The sequence below is a fragment of the Kogia breviceps genome, chromosome 8, assembly GCF_026419965.1.
Source record: "Kogia breviceps isolate mKogBre1 chromosome 8, mKogBre1 haplotype 1, whole genome shotgun sequence".
NCBI classification, from domain to species: domain Eukaryota; kingdom Metazoa; phylum Chordata; class Mammalia; order Artiodactyla; family Physeteridae; genus Kogia; species Kogia breviceps.
Window position 1 is genome coordinate 113,348,479 of NC_081317.1, and position 23,129 is coordinate 113,371,607.

General features: G+C 41.0%; 1 protein-coding gene across 3 annotated transcripts in view; it reads right to left on the reverse strand.

The window, feature by feature from the left end:
- GALNTL6 (polypeptide N-acetylgalactosaminyltransferase like 6) overlaps nt 1-23,129 on the reverse strand; it is a 1,725,164-nt gene that overhangs the window by 71,813 nt on the left and 1,630,222 nt on the right. For all 3 annotated transcript variants that reach the window (XM_067040058.1, XM_067040059.1, XM_059071079.2), the window contains exon 8: nt 12,955-13,062. In XM_067040058.1, the coding sequence (XP_066896159.1) occupies nt 12,955-13,062 (108 nt within the window). The remainder of the gene's footprint in view (nt 1-12,954; nt 13,063-23,129) is intronic.

Below are 23,129 nucleotides of genomic sequence, written 5' to 3' on the forward strand. Positions count from 1 at the left end.
GAGCGCTTCAGTAGCTCCCTCCCGTCCCAAAGCCCTCTTATCACTGATGATGTGATAAATGTCATCATGGCTACAGCTCAAAAGAGGATCTTTTTCAGAGAGCCTCAACTCAACACAATTATTTAGCCCAGCGCTATTTTTCTCTGATCTAGAGACTTCTTTGAAGTCAGTGGGATGCCTTCAGCATGAGGAGAGGATGGCTAATCTAGTCCTAAAAAGAGGCTTCTCTGACAAGCAATTTCCTTCCTCTTCTTCCCCAAGGCTGTGCAGGCTGTCTGCAAGTGGTTACATGCTCTTGCCTGTTTTGATATAATTTAATGATATCTCTATTATATTTTTTGGCCGAATATTTTGGATATTTATGGTAGTGTTTCTGATAGCATTTGATGTAGGCTTTAGATATAGAACAAACAAAAAATAACTCCCCAAATTATTTAACTACATATCTTATTAAAAATGCACGTAAACCTAATTTAAAAATGGTTTTATTGAGGAATAATTGATAGGCAATAAACTACTCGTGTTTAAAGTGTACAATTTGGTATACTTTGACATGTGTATGTATTACTGAAACGATCACTGCAATCAAGATAATGAACATATCCATCACCTCCAATCATTTCCGTATGCCTCTTTGAAATCTCTCTTCCCATCTCCTTTCTTAGGCACTTCTACCATCCCCAGGAAATCACTGATCTATTCAAAAAATTTTTTATTAAGACTTTATGTCTTTAGAGCAGTTTTTGGTTCAGAGCAAAGTTGAGGAGCAGGGCCAGAGATTTCCCATGTGCGCCCTGCCCCTAGAGACACATAGCCTCTCCCACTATCCATATCCCCACGGAGTGGTGCATGTATTACAGGAACACACCATAATCACACAAAGTCCGCAATTTACATTAAGGGTCACTCTTGGTGTTATACACTGATCTACTTTTCATCACTATAACTTAGTTTGCATTTTCTAGAATTTTAAATATAATCCTAAAATACATGCTTTTTGTCTGGCTTCTTTCACCAAGTGTAATTATTTTGAGGCTCACCCACGTAGTTGCATGTACTACTTTTTATTATATTTTATAGACTACATATGGATAGACCACAATTTGTTTATCCATTTACGTGTTGATGGGCAACACAGAAATACAAAAGATCATAAGAGACTACTATGAAAAATTATATGCCAGCAAATTGGACAACCTAGAATAAACTGATAAATTTCTAGAAATGTATAATCTACCAAGACTGAACCATGGTGAAATAGAAAATCTGAACAGACTGATTACTAGTAAGGAGATGGAGTGGGTAATCAAAAACATTCCAACAAGCAAAAGTCCAGGGGCTTCACTGGTGAATTCCACCAATTATTCAAAAAAGAATTGGTACCAATTTTTCTCAAACTCGCCCCCCAAAATAGAAGAGAACTCTTCCAAACTCATTTTACGAGGCCAGCATTACCCCGATACCAAAACCAGACAAGGATGCCACAGGAAAAGAAGAATTACAGGCTGACGTCCCTGATGAACATAGATGCAAAATTCCTCAACAAAATATTAGCAAACCCAAATCAGTAATACATTAAAAGGATCATATACCATGATCAAATGGGATTTATTCCAGGAATGCAGGGATGGTTCAACATTTGCAAGTCAGTCAGTGCGATACACCACATAACAAAATAAAGGATAAAAAAATCATATGATCATCTCAATAGATGCAGAAAAAGCATTTGATAAATTTAACATATATTTATAATAAAACCTCTCAGCAAAGTGGGTATAAAGGGAATGTTCCTCAACATAATAAAGGCTATATATGACAAGCCCACAGCCAATATCATACTCAACAGTGAAAAGCTGAAAGGATTTCTTTTAAGATCAGGAGCAAGACAAGGATTCCCACTCTCATCACTTTTATTCGACATAGTATTGGAAGTCCTAGCCACAGCAATTAGTTAAGGAAAAGAAATAAAAGGAATCTATATTGGAAAGGAAGAAGTAAAACTGTCACTATTTGCAGATGACATGATACTATATATATAAAATCCTGAAGACTCAATTAAAAAACTCTTAGAACTAATACATAAATTCAGCAAAGTTGCAGGATACAAAATCAATATACAAAAGTCTGTTGCATTTCTATACACTAATAATGACCTATCAGAAAGAGAAATTTAAAAAGAATCTCGTTTACAGTTGCATCAAAAGAATAAAATACCTAGGAATAAATTTAGCCAAGACCTGTATATCAAAAACTGTAAGATATTAATGAAAGAAACTGAAGAAGATACAAATAAATGGACAGATATTCCATTCTCTTGGATTGGAAGAATTTAACAAACATAACTGAGATATTGCAGGTTTGGTTCAGACCACCACAAAGAAGCAACTATCACAATAAAATGAGTCACATGAATTTTTTGATTTCTCAGTTCATATAAAAGTTATGTTTACACTATACTATAGTGTAAAGTTATTATTTACACTATAGTATATACTATATACTATTCTATACTTTATACTATAAAGTTATTATTTACACTATACTGTAGTCTATTAAGTGTGCAATAGCATTATGTATAAAAAACAATGTACATACCTTAATTAAAAATACTTTTTTGCTAAAAAATGCTAACCATCATCTGAGCCTTCAGTAAGTCATAATCTTTTGGCTGGTGGAGGGTCTTGCCTCGATGTTGACGGCTGCTGACTGGTCAGGGCAGTGGATACTGAAGGCTGGGGTAGCTGTGACAGTTTCTTAAAATAAACAACTGTGTAGTCTTCCACATCGATTGACTCTTCCTTCCACAAATGGTTTCTCTGAAGCATGACATGCTGTTGGATAACATTTTACCCACAGTAGAACTTCCTTCAACACTGGAGTCAATCTTCTCAAACCCTGCCACTGCTTTATCAGCTGAGTTTATGTCATTTTATAAATCCTTTGTTGTCATTTCAACAATCTTCACAGCATCTTCACCAGGAACAGATTCCATCTTAAGAAACTACTTTCTTTGCTCATCCCCCAAGAAGCAACTCCTCATCCGTTCAAGTTTTATCATGAAACTCTAGCAATTCAATCACATCTTCAGGCTCCACTTCTAATTCTAGTTGTCTTTCTATTTCTACCACATCTCCCCCTACTTCTTCCACTGAAGTCTTGAACCCCTCAAAGTCATCCCTGAAGGTTGGAATCAACTTCTTTCAAACTCCTTTTTAATGCTGATATTTTGACCTCCTCCCATGAATCACGAATGTTCTTAATGGCAACTAGAATGGTGAATTCTTTCCAGGAAGTTTTCCATTTACTTTGCCCAGATCTATCAGAGGAATCACCATCCATGGCAGCTATAGCCTTAGGAAATGATTTCTTAAATAATAAGACTTGATAGTAGAAATTCCTCCTTGATCCATGGGCCACAGAATGCACGTTGTGTCAGCAGGCATGAAAACAACATTAATCTCATTGTTCGTCTCCATCAGAGCTCTTGGATGACCAGGTGTATTGTCAATGAGCAATAATATTTGAAAAAGCATCTCTTTCTTGAGCAGCAGGTCTCAACGGTGGGCTTAAAATATTCAGTAAACCATGTTGTAAACAGAGGTGCTCTCTTTTTATCTTTCACAGTTTCGGTGGGTCAGGAACTTGGGAGTGGTTTGGCTAGGCAATGTGGCTTGTATTTCTCATGAGTTTCAGTTGGATTTTGGCCGACGAACCAGTCATCTTAAGCCTCAAAGGGGGCTGGAAGATCTTCCAAAATGGCTCCCTCATGTGTCTGGCAAACCGGCGCTTGCTATTGGTAGGAGGACTCAGTTTCCTCCACGTGGGCCTCTTTACAGGGCTGTGTGGGTCTCCACGTCATGATATGGTGGCAGGCCTCCCCCAGAGTCAGCCATCCAAGAGATCAAGGTGGAAGCTGCAATGCCTTTAATGACCTAGCCTCAGAAGCAAAACTAGGATGATAGGGCAACAAAACCATGCGTTCTGTTTCGTTTTGTCTTATTTTTCTCATCCCTTAAGACCGTATTTGGCTGAGATTGAGGGTCAGAACATGATGGAATTATTTTTCATGAGCTACAGAAAAATTATGAGAAAGTGGAGATAACCAGTTGTTGTGGGAATTGTTGAAGGGATCCCGATAGAAACAGAGGTCTCTGTGTTCCAGTGAGGACGTATGGCCCACAGCTAGATGATGGCCAGCCTGTCCGAGTCTATCCAGGACCCAAACAAGTTCTGGCACGTTGAGGACCGAAGCGCTGGTTCCTCCAGAGGCAGCACCACAAGCTAGAAGTTGATGCTGTTAGTGGGAATGATGGTGGTGGTGTGGCTTCTCCAATGGCTTTACGGGGTGGGGGGGCAGAGGCAAGCGGGAGTACAAGGCAAAGGGCAGATCTCGCGTGACGCCGAGTGGGGACTTCCTCTGACCAACAGGTATGTGAGCACGCAGAGGAAGGCTTTGGGGGCGTCTAGAGACACCTGGGGATGATCGGAAGGGCGTTCACCTGGCAGCCAAGCCCATGCTGTCTCCTGCTATCACAACCCGAGTGCAAAGGACAGGGTGATCTCATTGGTGGATGATGATTATTGATACATTTGCTATATACATCGCATATCATGTACATATGTCACAACCAGCATCTTCTAGCGATCAGCCAAGGAGAGTATCTAGTGTTTTGTTCCTCCGCAAGAACACCCACAGCAAGCAGTCCAACAAATTGTGATGGAACTAAATGGTGCTGAAGCATTGTTCTGTTATTAGAAGACCCTGTTTTGGTTTCCATACTTTGCAAAAAGGCAAAAAAAACCCCCCGAAACTTTATGTTTTTAACGGCTCACGCAGGGTTCTTAAGTTGAAAACTACATCTGTTCAAAGTTTAGGCAATCTGTGAAATTTTATTTTTATTTTTATAAACCATTTTCAAAATTAGAATACCAAGAGCATCCGGACACCACAAAGCCACCCATTGGTTTCTGACCATTTCTCAGTTTATAGAGTAGCAAGTGACACTGTTTTCTCCACCTCAGATGGCATTAGAAAGGAAATGTGCTTGGGCTGGAATTGTAGTTGGAGATGGAATTTCTTGCCATGAACTAATAAACAACTGGAAACAAGGGTGATTAGGATGGAAATGACACAGCAGAGGCCTCCAACGGCGTCACTCTGCATTCACACATCTCAGCGTAAGAAGCTAATTCCCCTGAACGAGTCCCTCTCGGCCAGGTGCTCCTGTGATGTCATCGGCCAGTTGAGGTCCCAAAAGGCAGTCATAAAGCAGCCAGTGCTGTTCCCTCTTGCAGGAGTTGCAGTTTTGCTTATGGAGGTTACGGCAAACTTGTGGGAGTTTTGGGGAAAATTACGTAGAGGAAATAAGAAGACGACCAAGCTAAAAGTTAGTTTTGAGAAGTTTGGTGGGAAATTGCTGAATTTTAAAGTAATGTTGTCTTTACCTCGCATATTTTGTTCAGGAAACTTTCAAATGGTAAGAGACTGTACCTGTCAGTGATTTGCTACTTCACTTTCTTTTTTGGTGTCTCTGTTTGGTATGAAAATTCTATGCTTTACCTCCATATTGTTTAAGCATTTTAAAGACAAAGTGTGATTCTGTTGTTTTTTGTTAAATGAACAGCTAAAAATCATGGATATTTAAAATTCTCAGACCACTGGGGTAGGAATTAAGGGAGCAAGTGAGGGTCAAGCTGAGGGGAACACATCTGTGTTTCACGTTTTCCCGTCTCCTCTCCCTAGGTCCTTGGCAGATGGAATAGCTTTACTTTTCCTTATTATCCTCACATGCAAAACAAGCGGTAGAAAAAGGGATATCATTGAAGGTTAGTATGAGTTCTGTACAGGCAGAAACTTATCTCTAGTGGGGAATGTCCTTGGGTGAGGTGATATTCTGTTACAAAGGGGAGGCTTGATTTAATTAAAAGGTCCAATGCTCTTGGTTTAGGATATGGGGCAAGCTCTCTGCATTTCCACCTGGCACATGGTGGGCACTTGATAAATATTTATTGAAGAATTTCTGCGGCCTGAGCCTTCTTTGTGGCTAGAGATGACATTTATCTTCATAACCCTCAATGGACTCATCAAATCTCAATGATTTATTGAACCATTATTGTCACATAATAAAGTTATGATTGATTTTTAGGGAGGCTATCAGGAAAAATGATGAAATATTATTTATGGAAGATGCTTGAATTTTTAAATAAAAAGTTCAATATGGAGATTCCTCAAAAAATTAAAAATAAAACTACAGTAGGATCCAGCTTATCCGTCTTCTGGGTATTTTTCTGAAGAATATGAAAACACTAATTCAAAAAAATATATGCACCCTTATGTTCATTGCAGCATTATTTACAATAGCCAAGATACGGAACAAGGTAAGTGCCTATCAACAGATGAATGGATAAAAAAGATATGGTATATATACGCAATGGAATATTACTTAGCCATAAAAAGATGAAATTTTGCCCTTTGTCACATGGATGGACCTTAAAGTTATTATGCTAAGTGCAACAAGACAGACCAAGATAGACAAACACTGTGTGATTTTACTCATATGTGGACTGTACAAAACAGACATACAAAAAACAAAATAAACGAACAAGCCAAACCAAAGAAAAACAAACACGTAGACTCAGAGAACAGAGTAGTGGTCACAGAGGGGAAATGAGGGCAAAATGAGTAAAGGGGACCAACTGCATGGTGATTGATGGATAGTAAATTTTTGGTGGTGAGCACTGTATGAATACGAAAGTAGAAATATAATGCTGTACACATGAAACTTATATAATGTTATAAATCAAGTTTACCTCAATAAAAAATAAAGGTAAAAAGTTCCATCTAAATAGGAGATATTATATTTTACAATATGGCCGGGAGGGGAGAGAAACACATGATAGCAGTAGGTGAATCATCTTTAGTTCTTGCCACGAGTACTGGACAGACTTATTGCCCTTTTGGTTACGCCGTAAGGAAGAATTTGAGATAGTTATTATTTTGAGAGGAATTGCATCTGCACAGAAGTCCTAGCCATTTATGAAAGCTGTCTTTTGGGAAGAATTCATTATTTTCTGCTCTTTGGGGGAAAGCCCATGATAGGCCACCGTATCCCCAACCTCCAGGACAGTTTCAAACGAAGCATCTGAATCCTGCAGCTTTCAGAGAAGTTGGGCGGGGTCCTGGCTGCTGTTGGCAGCCAAGGTCATGGTGCCCCAGCTCCATTTGCTGGGCAGCTTCATGAGAATCAACTGATTTCCAGTCACGAGGGGAGAAAGGTCACTCTGTGGGAGGGTCGATTTCCCATTCATCACCATACTTGATCGCCTTCTTGGCGATTTCATTTTCTGACATCGAACTACTCCTTTTGGTTTTGTTCATGCTTTTCCTCAACTGGTATATTTCTCTGAGATAAACAAGGGGCACATCTGCATGCGTCAGATATTATTTTCTGTTGCAGCTACTCCAGGCAGGGTAGCCGACACCATGGTGCACAGTGAGAATTACTCACTGATGGACTTGGGGTGGTCAGGCTTCGACCGGAAAGCCCTCCTCCTCCTCCTCCTCCATTCCTTCTTCCACCCCCACCAACTCCGAGGGTCTGAGATGCTCTATGGGGTCAGCAGGGCTGGATGTCCCCAGGGATGTGACACTGGGAGGAAGGCGTCTTGGGAAACACATTAGGAAATCATTTCACAGCTGACAGAGGCAAAGCAACTCTTGTCCCCCAGACCTCAGATTGCACCTCTGTGCCCACGAAACACAATAACCGCAGGAAATCTTCAAAGGTCACCGCATTCTGCTGAGGAACCCTAAGTAAACGTATAAAGTCAGAATATCTGTAACGTGCACGTGGATCACAGCGTAGCCTATAGGATCGTTAAATATCCTTTGTTGATATAGAACATATATCACTATCTATGAAATTATGCTGTATATTATTCAGGAGACCTGCTTTCTCTTCTGTTAAATCATAATGTCAACCATACCGTTATAATCTCTGTACAAAAGTTTATAAGTAAACTAGGTAAGATACGGATCTCATTCCACAGTGAGTCTGATGGTTCTTACTTAACTCTTCTCACCCTCGTGACGTTCCGATCGTCATATACAGACTGTGGGCCCGCAGGGATTTACCGTCACAGCTGGCGCTGTTAGTTACGAGAAGTTAAGATCTGTGCTTAACTTGTTCAGCATTTATACTTCCAGGGCCCAGCACAGTGCCTGGCATGGGATTTTTTTTGGTTTCCTTTCAAAAATGGAAATTAATTAGTAAAGAAAATCTGGCAAAATCTGGTTTTTGTGGGCTCTCAGAATTCTGGACGGGAAGTCCATGCACGTCTCCCAGGTCTGGCTCTCCCCGAACCTGTGTGCAACGGTCGCTTATGACCCAGCTTATCTGAATCCAGCCTCAACATCCGTCCCTTCCTCTCGTCCTGTATCTGTACCTTTCTGTCTCAGATGTGAAATGAAAACTTTGCAGTCTCATCTGACCTCTCTGTTCTTGCACAGGGCGGCAAATCAATGAAAATCTCCCAGGAAGTTTTCTTTACAGATGCTTCTTGCATTCAAAATGTTACTTTCTTTAGTCTTTCTCTCCTTCAATATTTACCTGTTAGTTGATCTTTCCATTTTACCCCTTCTATTTTTTTTTTTTTTTTTTTTTTTTTTTGCGGTAAGTGGGCCTCTCACGGTTGCGGCCTCTCCCGTTGCGGAGCACAGGCTCCGGACGCGCAGGCGCAGCGGCCACGGCTCACGGGCACCAGCCGTTCCGTGGCATGTGGGATCCTCCCGGACCGGGGCACGAACCCGCGTCCCCCGCATCGGCAGGCGGACTCCCAACCGCTGCGCCACCAGGGAAGCCCCACCCCTTCTATTTTTACCCTGGCACTTCCTGTTCAACCCCCCCGAGCGCTCCCCTGCAGTCTGTAAGGGAAAGGTGTACACCTCGGTCTGCATTCTGGCTCCACTGCACCGTCCCGGTTTAACTGCGGCAGCCCAAACGCAGTCCTTTGTCACTCTCTGTGGTCCTCACTCCTAGCTGGCCCTCTGCTCCTGCTGGGGCTCCCCCAGGACTCCCAGCCTCTCCAGTGTGTTGCGAGCCTTGGACACAGTCGCAGCTCCGCTCGCGGGACGTTTCATCTCCATCCCCTTTAACGTGAGTTACGTTCTCAAGTGCTGTAGGCCATCCTGCACAATCCATTATTATGGGGATTTGACTTTGGCTTTATAGCTCTTATCCTGAAATTTGGACAGTGGTTGCCACGACACGCAAGGTAAAATTTTCAAAAGAACGGTTATCGATCTTACGTCAATGGCAAAGCACAGAAGGATACAGTCCTCCGGTCTGGGCACCCCTTACAGACTCAGGGCGAGGGTCGGCTCCTGCTTTGTCTCCTGTGCAAGCGAGTAAGCCTCCAGGACCCCACTCACAGTCATCAGGGCTGCCCTGTTCTGCAAGCGCCCTCCTGGGGACACTCCCCGGCCACGTGTTCCGAGGGGACCACATCGTGCTGCGTCAGCTGGTGTGTTTAGCCGTGGGGTGGCTATTCTGCGCCTCTGTTATGTCACCGGTCTCAGGTTCAACGGCATGCTTGCCCCAAACGCACTGGCATTCACAGGGAAGTCAGAGGAGCCCGAAGTGGCTTCTGCAGAGCGTGTGGCTCATGACACAGGCTGTCGCAGCGAAGGATCTCCTCGGAGGGTCTCCACCGAGGGTCTCCCCGCTCTGCCCCTTGGCTGTTCACGCCTCTGTGTAAAGGACAGCCAGCGTCATCCCAAGGAGGGGATGTCTGTCACCTCAGCCCTGGGGACTTTCTTGTCCCCCTGCAGCACTAGGGGAGGGCAGCCCTTCCCTCAGGGACTGGCCATTTGCTCCCGGTGAGAAGGTATCACAGCTGTGCCCAGTGTGCTGACATTGGACCCCGAGCTAACATGGTTAAACGTTTGGTTTTCCTCATGACACGTGGACACTCTGATTCCCTGATGAAGCTGAATGGTAGGGCACAATGTCCCAGAACTTTGCATTTTGTGGGAATTGACATAGGGAGGCTAATTTTTATTCTTGCCAAATAAGGGCATTGAGAAACATCTACCATCTCCTATTCTGTCATAAGAGGGAAAAAAAAAAAAGCCTAAAATTGCTGCATAAAAAGATGTTGTTAAATGGAATAGGTTTAGCTTTGTGATTCTCATTTTTCTCAGTTCACTGAGGCTGGGTGAAAAGTGGACCAGGAAGTGGTGCACCGGTCCTGAGTTTGGGAACCACGATTCTGTGAACCATGTACATCTAACTGAAGTATCCTTGAAGGTCCGCTTTCAGTTCAGCAGCTATTGTACCCCATACCCTCCTCTTCCCTCTACCACACACATCTTTACAGCACATTTGAACAGCTATCCATATTTGCTGTCTTGGATTGTCCTCTAATGGTTGCGTGTGTGGATATCTTGTCTCTTCCAGCCAGACTGTAATGCTAGGTAAATAGAAGGCACTGACTAGCTAATTATTTGAACTTATTTCTATGATACATGCTGGTTTGCAATTTAGAGGACTGCAGCCTATTCACACGTGTGTGTGTGTGGTGTATGTCGTGTGAAACTCAGCTGGAGTCCTCTGTTTACATAGGCACATAAAAGAAGCGTGCACATTTCTGAAGAATTAAATGAGCTTTGTGATAAGAAAATAAATCTGTGGAGTTTGCTCCATCTTTCTCTCCGTTTCCTGCAAGGCTGGAAGGATGAACTCCCTATTGTGTGGACCTGGCCCTGCATTTGAGCATCTGTAAAGTCTCCTCTTTTCTGGTGATTCAGTGATAATGCAGGATGTAGCAGGTAGTTGAGATTCTCCTGCAAAATATCAGAATTGTTTTTCATTTTATTTAAGTGACAGCTGAGCCTCAATATTTATGACTTTCTGATTGCTCTAGCAGTTTAGAAAAAAAAATAAAAAGGAGCCTTCAAGTAAAATTTAAGCGGAAAAGATTAAAATTCAGAATTATGGACTTGTTTTCATTTGAATAAATCCTCACTCTTTGCTGGAAGTTTTATGTGCCAGCCCGTTTCCCTAGAGTTGACAGCCTTTGAAGAAGGACTTAATTTCTTTCTTCGAAGTATATGAACAGAGTTATTTTTTGAAGATCTGCACAACTCCCTCCCACCCCCCCCCAGCTTCTAGACTCTACTTTTGGCTGCAAACCAAGCACACACACCACCCGTCTTGCAAATAAAAGAGTCCGTTTGGGAAACAAGCGTGGAGCATGTGAGTGAGTGAAATGGACAAACGACGGAACATCATTATCTTTGGGATATTTTAAACCGCTACTACTTATGATATCCACAGAGCTGATTTATGGTATGTGCTCAAAACTGTTCAGTCATTTCCCTTTTTGGGAGTTCATGAGTTTTCAGATTCAGATGTATTAAGTCTTATGCCTAAATTAAATCATATTTCCTTACCCCCAGTGCAGCTCTTTAATCACTTTGTGATTTTGTGATTGGTTTCTTTTCTTCAAATAGTATGTTTCTCTAACAACTTAATGGAGTATGTTATTAATGTCTCATTAATCTTTTGAGGAGGGAGGAATAATGTGACTGCCTCCCTTTAAGTTGTATGTAATGTAACTTCATTACTATTAACTCAAACTGCTGTAAGAGAGATTATGGTGTACCTAAGAAAACAAAGAAAACGGGCATCACTGACAATCTCAGAAAGGGAATAAAGCAGAATCCTCCTTCTCCAAAAAGGACTCACTGTAAATGAGAATTTTATTATGCTTCTTTAAAATGTTTACGTTTTAGTAAGACCTTAGACCTGCGGCATTTTCTTGTCTTAGTTTTTCCTGACTCATTAATTCTTTCAACACGTCTTGGTGAGTGACACCGACCCTTGTTCTCGGTGCCGGGAGAATAGTAGCAAATAATCCCGAGAAAAACTCTGCCTTTGTGGGATTGATACTGTCATGAATCCTGTTGAACTAGTTTATATTTTTTTTAAAAGCTTGTTGTGTGAGCTTACTGAACTTTATATGAAAGACTTGATTATAGATTGCAGCCTTATTAGTAAAAGAACAGACATGAATCATTTGGGATTAGATTCTTAGGGGAACAGGGTGCAGAGCGGGGTGGTGAAACACCCTTTTTCTAGACCTGGGGTCTGAGCGGTAGCAGGTACAGATTGTGGTGCCTGAAATTGACCGAGTGACGAAAAAAGGGACGCGGAAAAACGGGAATCGTCAGGATTGTTTCCAGAAGGTATCATGACCACGTTCTCCCAATCACTCTAAAAGGCAGAAGAGAAAAGCATCCTTGCGTCTGGTCTAAGATAAAGGTTTTACTCAAAACAATATCTAAAAAAAAAAAAAAAAAATCTTGGACTTGACCAGTTTTGGAATTTTGAGGATGGGGTAAAATTTTAGGCGGAGCTGGCCCTGGTTACGAATGAGAGGCAGGCAGAGTTTGGGAGACACCCCTCCCCATCCTGTCTACCCTGTTCTCCATCTGGCTTATCGTGTTACACTTCTGTGAGGGGTCCATTCTGAAGACCTGGGATTAAACTCCAACTTTGCTATTTGTCACTCATGTACATGAAAGAGCCACCTTGCTAAGCCTCAGTTTTCTCATCTACAAAATAAAGTTAAGAATATTAAGCTCCGAAAGTATAGATGAAGACTAAATATAATATGCAAATATAATAATATGTAAATACAATGTATGTGCAAGTGCTTCAGTACAATTAATAATAAGACTTAGCATCATAACTAATACTTCCTTAAGGAATGGAAATAAAACTCTGAGAAACACAGGAACCTCTACATTAAAAGGCTGCCAAATGGAATGGCCAAGCTGTGGATTTGTATGTCGATCAGACGGTGCCCTAGATTAAACCACACGCGAGACTTCACATTTTGCACACGGAAAACCATATCAAACCCCACTTACGCTGATCCCCGGTTACTCACTCTTGCCAGACTGGTCCCAGATGGCACTTTATAAGGGACGTACTTCCTGTAGATGTGACCAACTCTAGAACATGGAACGTCAAACATGTCTCCTCCACACATCCAAACCTAAAGAGGAGAAGTTAAAAGTATAATAAAAGAGAACAGTACCTTTCATACCAAAAAACCCAAATTATAAGTAAGATTCATACAAAATCGTAAAATCTCTTCAAGTCTCTAAATCAATAATTTCTGTTTATTATCAATGGCTAACCAAGGAAAAAACAAACCACATTAAAAAAAAACACCTAGATTCATAGGAGTATAGAACCAAAAGATTAGTTCAGGAAATCTAATTTCCACAGATAACATGCTGACATATTTTTTATTCTAGTAGAATTTAAACACAACTATTGTCATAAACTGGCATTTAATGCTTAGACATCTTATTTATATAGATATTTGTTTTGACAATCTTGTGAAATCATTAGAAGAAATAACATTGGAATTTGTGTCAGTTAAACAATTTAAAGTATAAAAATGGAATTTCTAAAATAGGTGAATGAATTAAGCCACATAGGTATATCCATAATTTATCTAGATACTGAAACTTTCAGTAGAGCTCACCTTAAGAATCAGAGTTGCATTCTAATTTCTCCCCACTCCCAATCTTTTCTTAGGTACAGAAAATAATTGGTTAGTGATGTGGACTCAAGAGATGTTAAACTCAGGGTATCTGTTAAGATGCTGTACTTATATGTAGTATAAGTACTTGTATGTACTTATATGTAGTAACAAAAATTAATTGGTTATATTTTACCATGACTGCCCACTCAAACCATTAATCCTGGTTTTATACAACAGGCTGCTTACTGTAAATGGACTAATTATCAAAACATAAATGCAGGCTTCATATATGCTAGATTTTTAGCTATTTTCATTGCAAGAAAATGATTTAAAAAAAGAGTTAGATACTGTAATGGTTAGTTTTATGTGTCAAAGGCTGCACCAGAGCGTCCAGATCGTTGGTCAAACATTACTCTGGATGTTTCCATGAGGGTGTTTTTTGGATGAGATTAACATTTAAATTGGTGGATTTTGAGTAAAGCAGTTTCTCTCCATGATGTGGGTAGACTTATCCAGTCAGTTAAAGGCCCTTGGAGGACAAAGACTGACCTGTCTCAAGCAACAAGGAATTCTGCCAGCAGACTGCCTGCCTTTGAACTTGAAAGGCAACTCTTCCCTGCGTCTTCAGCCTGCTGGTCTACCTTGCAGATTTTAGCTTTACCAAGCCTCTTCAATCCCATGAGCCAATTCCCTTAAATAAATCTCTCTCCATATATGTACCCTGTTGGTTCTGTTTCTGTGGAGAACCCTGACTGATGCAGATACACAGCTTCTTTTAAAGTGAAATATTGGAAGAGAGAAAGAGAAATGTTTATGTCTTAACTTACATTTGCTTCCATCTTCTTTCACTAAGAGGAATGACACCTTAAGGAAGACTGGTGAACAAACAGTGATGAATGGAATCCCAAGGGGATGGCAAATGGATTATGAAAACAATACTCAGTTGCTCTAACTCCTGAGAGTTCAGGACTACTCATGGTATCAATTTCAACTTGGCTTTAGATCAAGTCATCAGAACTATGCATAGATCATGTAAAGCTGGGAGGGGCAGAGAACATTCTAAACTACAGTACAGACATCTGGAAAGATCCTGAGAGGCTGGACCTATATGAGATTAAACATAAAAAGGGTAAATATAAGGACCTGTCCCCAGACCTGCAAAAATCAACTCTTCCAGAGCAGGAGAAGGTAGAAAAAGACTGAGTAGCACAAAACACATCACCAGCAAAATATGGAGAGTTTAGGGATTAAAGGTCTTGATCTATCTACCTGAAGTCGTATGCTAATTTCTGAGAAAATGCTTTATATTCCCTTGTAAAGAGAATTACCAACATGGGGAAGGGATGCAAACTGTGCCTTAGAAAAAAACAATTGGAAGAATGGAGATTCGTAGTCTTCATAAGATAAAACTCAGAGAAGTGCTTTTCGACTATCTGAAGAACCTAACATTTGGTCGTGGTGTTCGTAGAACCCCAAGGAGCTAGGACTCGGATTAATAGGACAGAGCTATAAAGAGACAGATTGCAACCCAGTGGAAGGAGGGAATTTGTAATAGGCAGCTTGGTTAAAGATGAAATGGGCTTCGTGTATGGCTAGGTGTGTTGAAATCCACAGTCGATGACATTTTGTAGACAAGCATATAACTGTGGTGGACAGTTGATCTAGCTGATATTTTAGGTAATTCTAATAATAAGAGTTAGCATTTATGAAAGCTTACTGTGCTCTTTTTCATTTAATGCCCACAACTCAATGACAGACTTTACTATTTCTCCAGTTATATAGGTGGGAACATGGCAGCCTACAGGCTAACTTGCCCAAAGCTGCAGAATTGGCCACATCCAGAACAGACATAGGCATCCTAGTGGTCTAACTCCAGTGCCCACCTACTAAGTCAATAGTTTATCTACAGAGTCAGCAAACTTTGTCATAAAGGGCCAGATAGTAAATACTCCAGGCTTTGTGGGTTATATGGTCTTGCAACTATGAAACTTTGCTAAGAAGAGACATGACTGTATTTCAGTAAAACTTTGTTGACATAGATAGGCAGTGGGTCGTAGTTTGCTGGTCCCTGTTCTATAAGATACACACACAATCCTTTCAAACACTGAAATCCAGGGATTCTAAGATAATACATATGAGAGGTTGCATTTTCCCAACTTAGACACCACAATATCTCCCATTGCACATGCCCCTCTACAATGTGACCGTGGTACCCCCAATGAGATGTGGGACTATGTCCCCTGTCCTTGAATTTGGGTGTGCTTGTGAATTCTTAGACCTGTAGAGGACAGCAGAAGTGACTGAGGTCATGAAAGGCATAGCTCCTGCCTGTCCACTGGGGCACTCGTATTTGCATATTTGAGCTGCCATGTAAGAAATCTGACACCTTGAGGAGACCCCACTGTAGAAAGTTTGGGCCACATGAAAGGTCACGTGTAGGTGCTCGGGTCGACAGCCTCAGCTGTTTTCACCAACACCCAACATCAACTGCTGGGCATGTAGATTAAGATTCCTCTAAATGATTTCAGGCCCTAGCTGTGACCCCACATACTATGCAGCAGAAATGAGCTCTCTCCTTTGTACCTTTTCTGAATTTGGGACCCATAGAACCATGAATTTGATACAATGCTTGTTTTATGCTGTAGATTTTGGGGTGCTTCGTCAGGCAGTAATAACTGGACTACATACTTCCAAATCCATGGTGGAGGTGAACTCTAACACGTGATAAAAATCTACAGGTCACCCACAGATTTTATCTCATCCTATTGTGGGAGATACAGTGCAGGATGTACAAATTTCCATGCTCACTTCTTCCTGGGCTCACTGCCAGGCTATAATCCCCAGCTCCTTGGCATTCAGAAGGGGCTGTATGCTTATTTCTTGCCCGTGCAATGTGGACAGAAGTGGCGTGCATCACCTCTGGGCTCAAGTCAGTAAGCGGGGACTTCCTTTCTCCCCTTCATGATTCTCTTTTCCCTCAGAGCCCGAGGAATTGCAGAAGATCCAGAGGAGGCCTCTGAGCCCCTAGAAGGTGGTGGAATCACTAGGCAGATGGGGCCTGAGTGTCTGGAAACCGGGGTTGAGAAGAGCACACAGCTTCTTTCTCTCCCAGGGCTGAAGTGTAGTAGCTGCATGACTGATGCTAAGTTACCAAGGTCTGGGGATTATTACAGCAGTTGGTCCACTCTAAGAACCCTGATTTGTTTGGTTCTATTTTCAGTCTCTTCTGACATTTTAAATCAAATACAGTGAATTTTTTAAGTACAATTTTAATTTTATCAAAAACTTTATTGAAAAATTGACTCAAACAGCTTGAATATATGTGAGATTATTTCCTTTTATTAATTGTGTATTTTATTTTATTTTTTTTAATTTATAAATTTATGTATTTATTTTTGTCTGCGTTGGGTCTTCGTTGCTGTGCACGGGGTTTTTCTAGTTGCGGCGCACGGGGGCTACTCTTGGTTGAGGTGCGTGGCCTTCTCATGGCAGTGGCTTCTCTTGTTGTGGAGCGTGGCCTCTAGGTGCACGGGCTTCAGTAGTTGTGGCTCGCGGGCTCAGTAATTGTGTCGCACGGGCTTAGTTGCTCTGCGACACGTGGGATCTTCCCGGACCGGGGCACGAACCCGTGTCCCCTGCATCGGCAGGTGGATTCCCAGCCACTTCGCCACCAGGGAAGCCCCAGTTGTGCATTTTAAAGAGAGACAATTTGCAAATAATTAGACAATTGATGCAGCGTTGGGAAACCGGAGGGCAGAGAATGTTCAGGAGTCTTGTGTGTAATCAAATGTCACAAGTAGGCAAGTGTCAAGGCAGAGAAGCCTCCCTACCATCTGCAGCTGGGCGAGAGTGATTCGTGGGCCCGGGCGTTTATTTTTCATGAAAAGGGGACCACATTTGTCTCATCATTTGGTGAGGTGGCCAATCCCTCTTGCGGGACAAGGGGATGGTGACAAAGGACAGCCATAATAGTTAAATAAATCCTCGTTGCCTTCCTTTCCAAGGTAGGGCAAAAGAAATAACCAAACAGACACACAAAAATGAAATTCTAATTCTCTTTGGAGGGTCACTGTAATACAGTTTTTAAAGATCTTTCTAGGGGTGTGTAACAAATTACCAGAACTTGGTGGCTTCAAACATCACACATTTATTTATGATCTCCCGTTTCTGTGGGTCAGAGGTCATGTGGGCTCCCTGGGGTCCCCTGCCTGGCAGTCTCACGAGGCTGAAATCCAGGTGGTGGCTGGACCGAGCGCTTATCTGGAGCCTCCGGGGAAGAACCTGCCTTCAGGCTCATTTAGTTCCTGACAGCTGTAGGACCAGGGCCCGTTTCCTTGCTGGGGATGCCCAAGGCTGCTCCCGGACCCATTCTCAGTTCCTTTTTCCAGCAACTCTCCATCTCAGCCACGGCTAACCGCCCTCACATAGAACCCTTCTCAGGCTTTAAATCTCCCTGCAGGGGCGCCTATGTTGTAAAGCAACTGCACTCCAATAAAAATTTTTTAAAAAACAGCATGGTCTAGCTTGGCTGGGGAAAAAAAAAAAAAAAAAAAGCCCTTACTGAGTTGTGAGAATTAACTGAGCAAAATAGATTTAAAGGCAGTAGTACAGTTTCTGTAAGAGTACTCACTCAATAAATATTAATTTATTGAGTCTCAGTCAATCAATCAATCAATAAAGGGGCCCCTGTGATTAGTTTAGGCCCACCAGGCTCATCGTCCTAGCTTAGCGTGAACTGACTAGAAATTACATTTGCCATGACCTTTTTGCCCCGGAATATAACTTCAGTGTAGGAGGAAACCAGGGAAGAGGGGCAGCTTAGAATTCTGCCCACTGCCATCGCCAACGAAGCGAATGTTACGCCTTCTATCAGTAACCTACTCTGAATTCTTAAAATTCTCCCCCTCAGAAACTTTTCTTTGTAGCTAAGTCCAATTCAGAAAATGTCTGTCCAGATTTTTAAAGAAATGCTAACATCAGTGTTAGAAAGGAATCCTAGAATTCATTTTTGTTTCTCCGTATTGCCACTGTGATCACGTAAAACCATGAATCTGAGTCTATCATGCTAACATTTACAATCCTTCGGTGGTTTTCTATTGCTGCCAGGGTAGCGTTACAACTCCTGCGTAAAGGTTCCGAAGCCTTGCATCATCTCCTCTTTGCTTAATTGTCCCTCAATCACTCTCTCCTTTCTTCCCCTCCCCTTCCTCCCCCATCCGGTCTATTTTTGATTCTCTAGAAAGGACCAAGTTGCCCTCCTCAGGGTTTGCTGCTATAAATTTTTCTCTCTAAAGAAATTCTCCCCTTCGTCTTTCCTACCCCTTGACTGTTGTTTCCTATTTATTTTCCAGATTTCGCCTAGATTTGTTACGACTCCTGTTTTATACTCTCTTCTCATCCCGTGCTTCTCTTTTCAGGTAATTCATGAATCAAGTCGACAAACAGGGCAGTGAGCGTTTACTGTATGCCAGGCATCATTCACTGTTGGAGATTCAAAGTTCTGAACACGTGGAACTTTCTTTCAAGTAGAGACAGTGCTTATGACAACTGGAATCAAGTGACTTATATGCATGTGCGTAATGATTCGCTTCATGTTTAGATAATAAATACTTGTTGAGTATGATCATCTCATTCAATTATGCGTATACTCCTACTTATGTAGGGGCCCTAAGACCTTCTCCATTTAGTCCTCCTTCTTATGACCTCAGGGCCAACTTGCTTTCACCATAAACACACCAACTCAATTGTCTCTACTTTCAGAGTTTTTAATTTTGTTAACATCTTTTTTGGAGTATAATTGCTTTACAATGGTGTGTTAGTTTCTGCTGTATAACAAAGTGAATCAGCTATACGTATACATATGTCCCCATATCTCCTCCCTCTTGCGTCTCCCTCCCACCCTCCCTATCCCACCCCTCTAGGTGGTCACAAAGCCCGAAGCTGATCTCCCTGTGCTATGCGGCTGCTTCCCACTAGCTATCTGTTTTACATTTGGTAGTGTGTATATGTCCATGCCACTCTCTCACTTCATCCCAGCTTACACTTCCCCCTTCCTGTGTCCTCAAGTCCATTCTCTATGTCTGTGTCTGTATTCCTGTCCTGCCCCTAGGTTCTTCAGAACCTTTTTTTTTTTTTTTTTTTTAGATTCCATGTATATGTGTTAGCATACAGTATTTGTTTTTCTCTTTCTGACTTACTTCACTCTGTAGGACAGACTCTAGGTCCCTCCACCTCACCACAAATAACTCAGTTTCATTTCTTTTTATGGCTGAGTAATATTCCATTGTATATCTGTGCCACATCTTCTTTATCCATTCATCTGTCGATGGATACTTAGGTTGCTTCCATGACCTGGCTATTGTAAATAGAGCTGCAATGAACATTGTGGTACATGACTCTTTTTGAATTATGGTTTTCTCAGGGTATATGCCCAGTAGTGGGATTGCTGGGTCGTGTGGTAGTTCTATTTTTAGCTTTTTTTAAGGAACCTCCATACTGTTCTCCCTAGTGGCTGTATCAATTTACATTCCCACCAACAGTGCAAGAGTGTTCCCTTTTCTCCACACCCTCTCCAGCATTTATTGTTTGTAGATTTTTTGATGATGGCCATTCTGACCAGTGTGAGGTGATCCCTCACTGTAGTTTTGATTTGCATTTCTCTAATGATTAGAGATGTTGAGCTTTCTTTCATGTGTTTGTTGGCAATCTGTATATCTTCTTTAGAGAAATGTCTCTTTAGGTCTTCTGCCCATTTTTGGATTGGGTTGTTTGTTTTTTTGATATGGAGCTGCATGAGCTGCTTGTATATTTTGCAGATTAATCCTTTGTCAGTTGCTTTGTTTGCAAATATTTTCTCCCATTCTGAGGGTTGTCTTGTTTATGGTTTCCTTTGCTGTGCAAAAGCTTTTAAGTTTTCTTAGGTCCCATTTGTTTATTTTTTTAATTTCCATTTTTCTAGGAGGTGGGTCACAAAGGATCTTGCTGTGATTTATGTCATAGAGTGTTCTGCCTATGTTTTCGTCTAAGAGTTTGATAGTGTCTGGCCTTAGATGGAGTGTTCTAATTTCATTCTTTTACATGTAGCTGTCCAGTTTTCCCAGCACCAGTTATCGAAGAGGCTGTCTTTTCTCTATTGTATATCTTTGCCTCCTTTATCAAAGATAAGTAGAGTTGTTTTGTTTTTTTATACCATGGATATCACCACATGCTTCTTTATTTTTTTCAATCTTCAATAGCAATGCCTGTTTCAGTAGAGGGATGCATATGCTGACACACTAGGGAGGTATGTTTGGGTATCAGAGTGGGTATATGCTTTTTTCAGGAAAGCACAACTGTTGTGGCATTTCTCAAATCCTATATTTGTTCTGAAAGATGTGGTTTATATTTTTAAAAGACATTTCCTGGTAGCATGATGTGATGATGTTCTTTAAAAATATTATGGCATTGTCATACTTAAGTATCTAATTCTTGGAGAAACATTTTAGATTTACAAGTAACATGTCTTCTTTTGACAGCATAAATATTTTAAAGCAGTGTTATTTTACCCGTGAATGAGCACAGTGTGTTTTTTTCATCAGGTAGTTCAAGTTGAATGAATAATTGAATGCTTGCCTTCTTTTGTAATCACTTTTCAATATCAGCCACAAACTGGAGTTTCGGCACAGAGAATGTTAAATTGAATGGAATCATACAATTACAGCAGTCATATGGAATATGAATTAGTTTCAGGAAGAAATTGGTTGTCAGGAGGTTAATAAGGGAATATTATCAAGTATAAGATGAAGCATAATATACTACATGGAAATGGTGACCTAAATTTAAGAAAAACAAAAATGTATTCGTGCATTCAGTTCCAAAGCCTGCTCTGCCTCTAACCTTCCCTCCTCATCTTCTGCCCCACCCCCCCTCTGCTGTAGCAGTTCTGGCCTCTTTTCTGTTCCTCCAACATGCCAGACGCCCTTCCATCTTAGGGCATTTGTGCCAGCTGGTCCCTCGTCTGGAATTCTCTCCCCAAACTCCCCGTGGCGAGCTCCGCATCTCTTTCAAGTCTTAGCTCCAAATCCTCTGGCCCCAAACACCCTCTCATCGCACACTGTCAGCCCTCCGCACCCGACTCTGCTTCTGTTCTACAGCACTTAACACCTCCTCACTCACTTCGTCATTATGTGTCTTTCTTTATTGTTTTTAAACTTTTAATTGTATTGATATAGTGGAGTAGAGTTGATTAACAATGTCGTGTTAATTTCAGTTGTATGACAAAGTGGTTCATTATGTTTCTTATTTTTCGGCCTCTCTCCCTCACAATGGCAAGTACCTTCGTGTGTTTTCTTGAGAGTCGTATCTTAAGCACCTAGGACAGTGCCTGACACACAGTTGGTGCCCTGTAAGTATTTGTTGAATAAATGAATGAACTACTCGTTTCTTGATATAAAGTAAGGTTAATTCCAAACAATTCAGTTATTTAATGATAATCCTCCATTTAGCTGCCAATAAAAGCTATGCTTTCTAGTATATTCAAATACAAGTTTCAAGGGAATAAGCTATCTTGAGCTTATTTTCATTTGTAACTTGTTTAGTATAAAGAAGTGATTGATGATAAAAGTACAGAACATATATAAATAAGAAATTAAATTTCTGGCTGGAAAATAACTTTCTAAGTGTATGGTGTGACTTGGATGGGTTATGTTTGAAAAATTTCTTAAGACTAGACAATCAACCACTTTGTACCATCTATCTAGAAATTAAAATATTAGTTATTAACCTAAAAAGCTTTAGTGTGTAGATATTGCAAAGGGCCGGGTCTGTCATTAAACTAGTTTTCTAGGTTGGATGTAATAAAAACTGCACTTTTTGACCTGACTTGATCTAAAAAAGGTAGCAATGGAAAAGCACATGCACACCAGTGCTTTGCTTTATTCTTAGAAACCTGGGTTTTGAGGTTATTCTTTGAGATTAGGAGAAAAAAAGAACAGCTTATTTTGACCTTGTCTTATTCTCCTTTTCTATTTGTTGATCGGAACATAATAAAAGTAGAAACTGGAAAATGTATCTGCAGTCTTTACCGAGGATATATTGGTTTCTAGTCTCAAGGGGAAAGCTCTTGTTTTTGAGCCATCTGCTTAAGATTATTTCAAAGTAAGAAACGCTCTGTTATGTCAGTATAAACAAATTGTGCGCAAACTATCTTGCATTTAATGAGCTTCAAGAGGTCTGGGTGGGGATGGCAGGGTTTCAGAGGGTATGTTGTTCAGAAGATCCTGTTTTTAAGACGTGACGTTTATATTTGCAGTAACACTATGCTCTTAAAAACAGTGATTGGGGTGGGACATAAAAACAGATATATCCCTTTTTGGTTTATTTGAAACATTAATTCTTGGGGAGGAAAGAATGGATTGGAACATCTTAAGAGTGCTTCTTTAGGTAAAAATACTATAGTTTAAGGACACAATCCCTCATTTCCCTTAACTCATTATTCTATAGATTAGAAGATACAGTAGAAGCAAAGTGTTCCCTTTTTACTATTATTTCTATGTGCCTCCAGATTTTAAGTCTATTGCTTAAATTTTCTG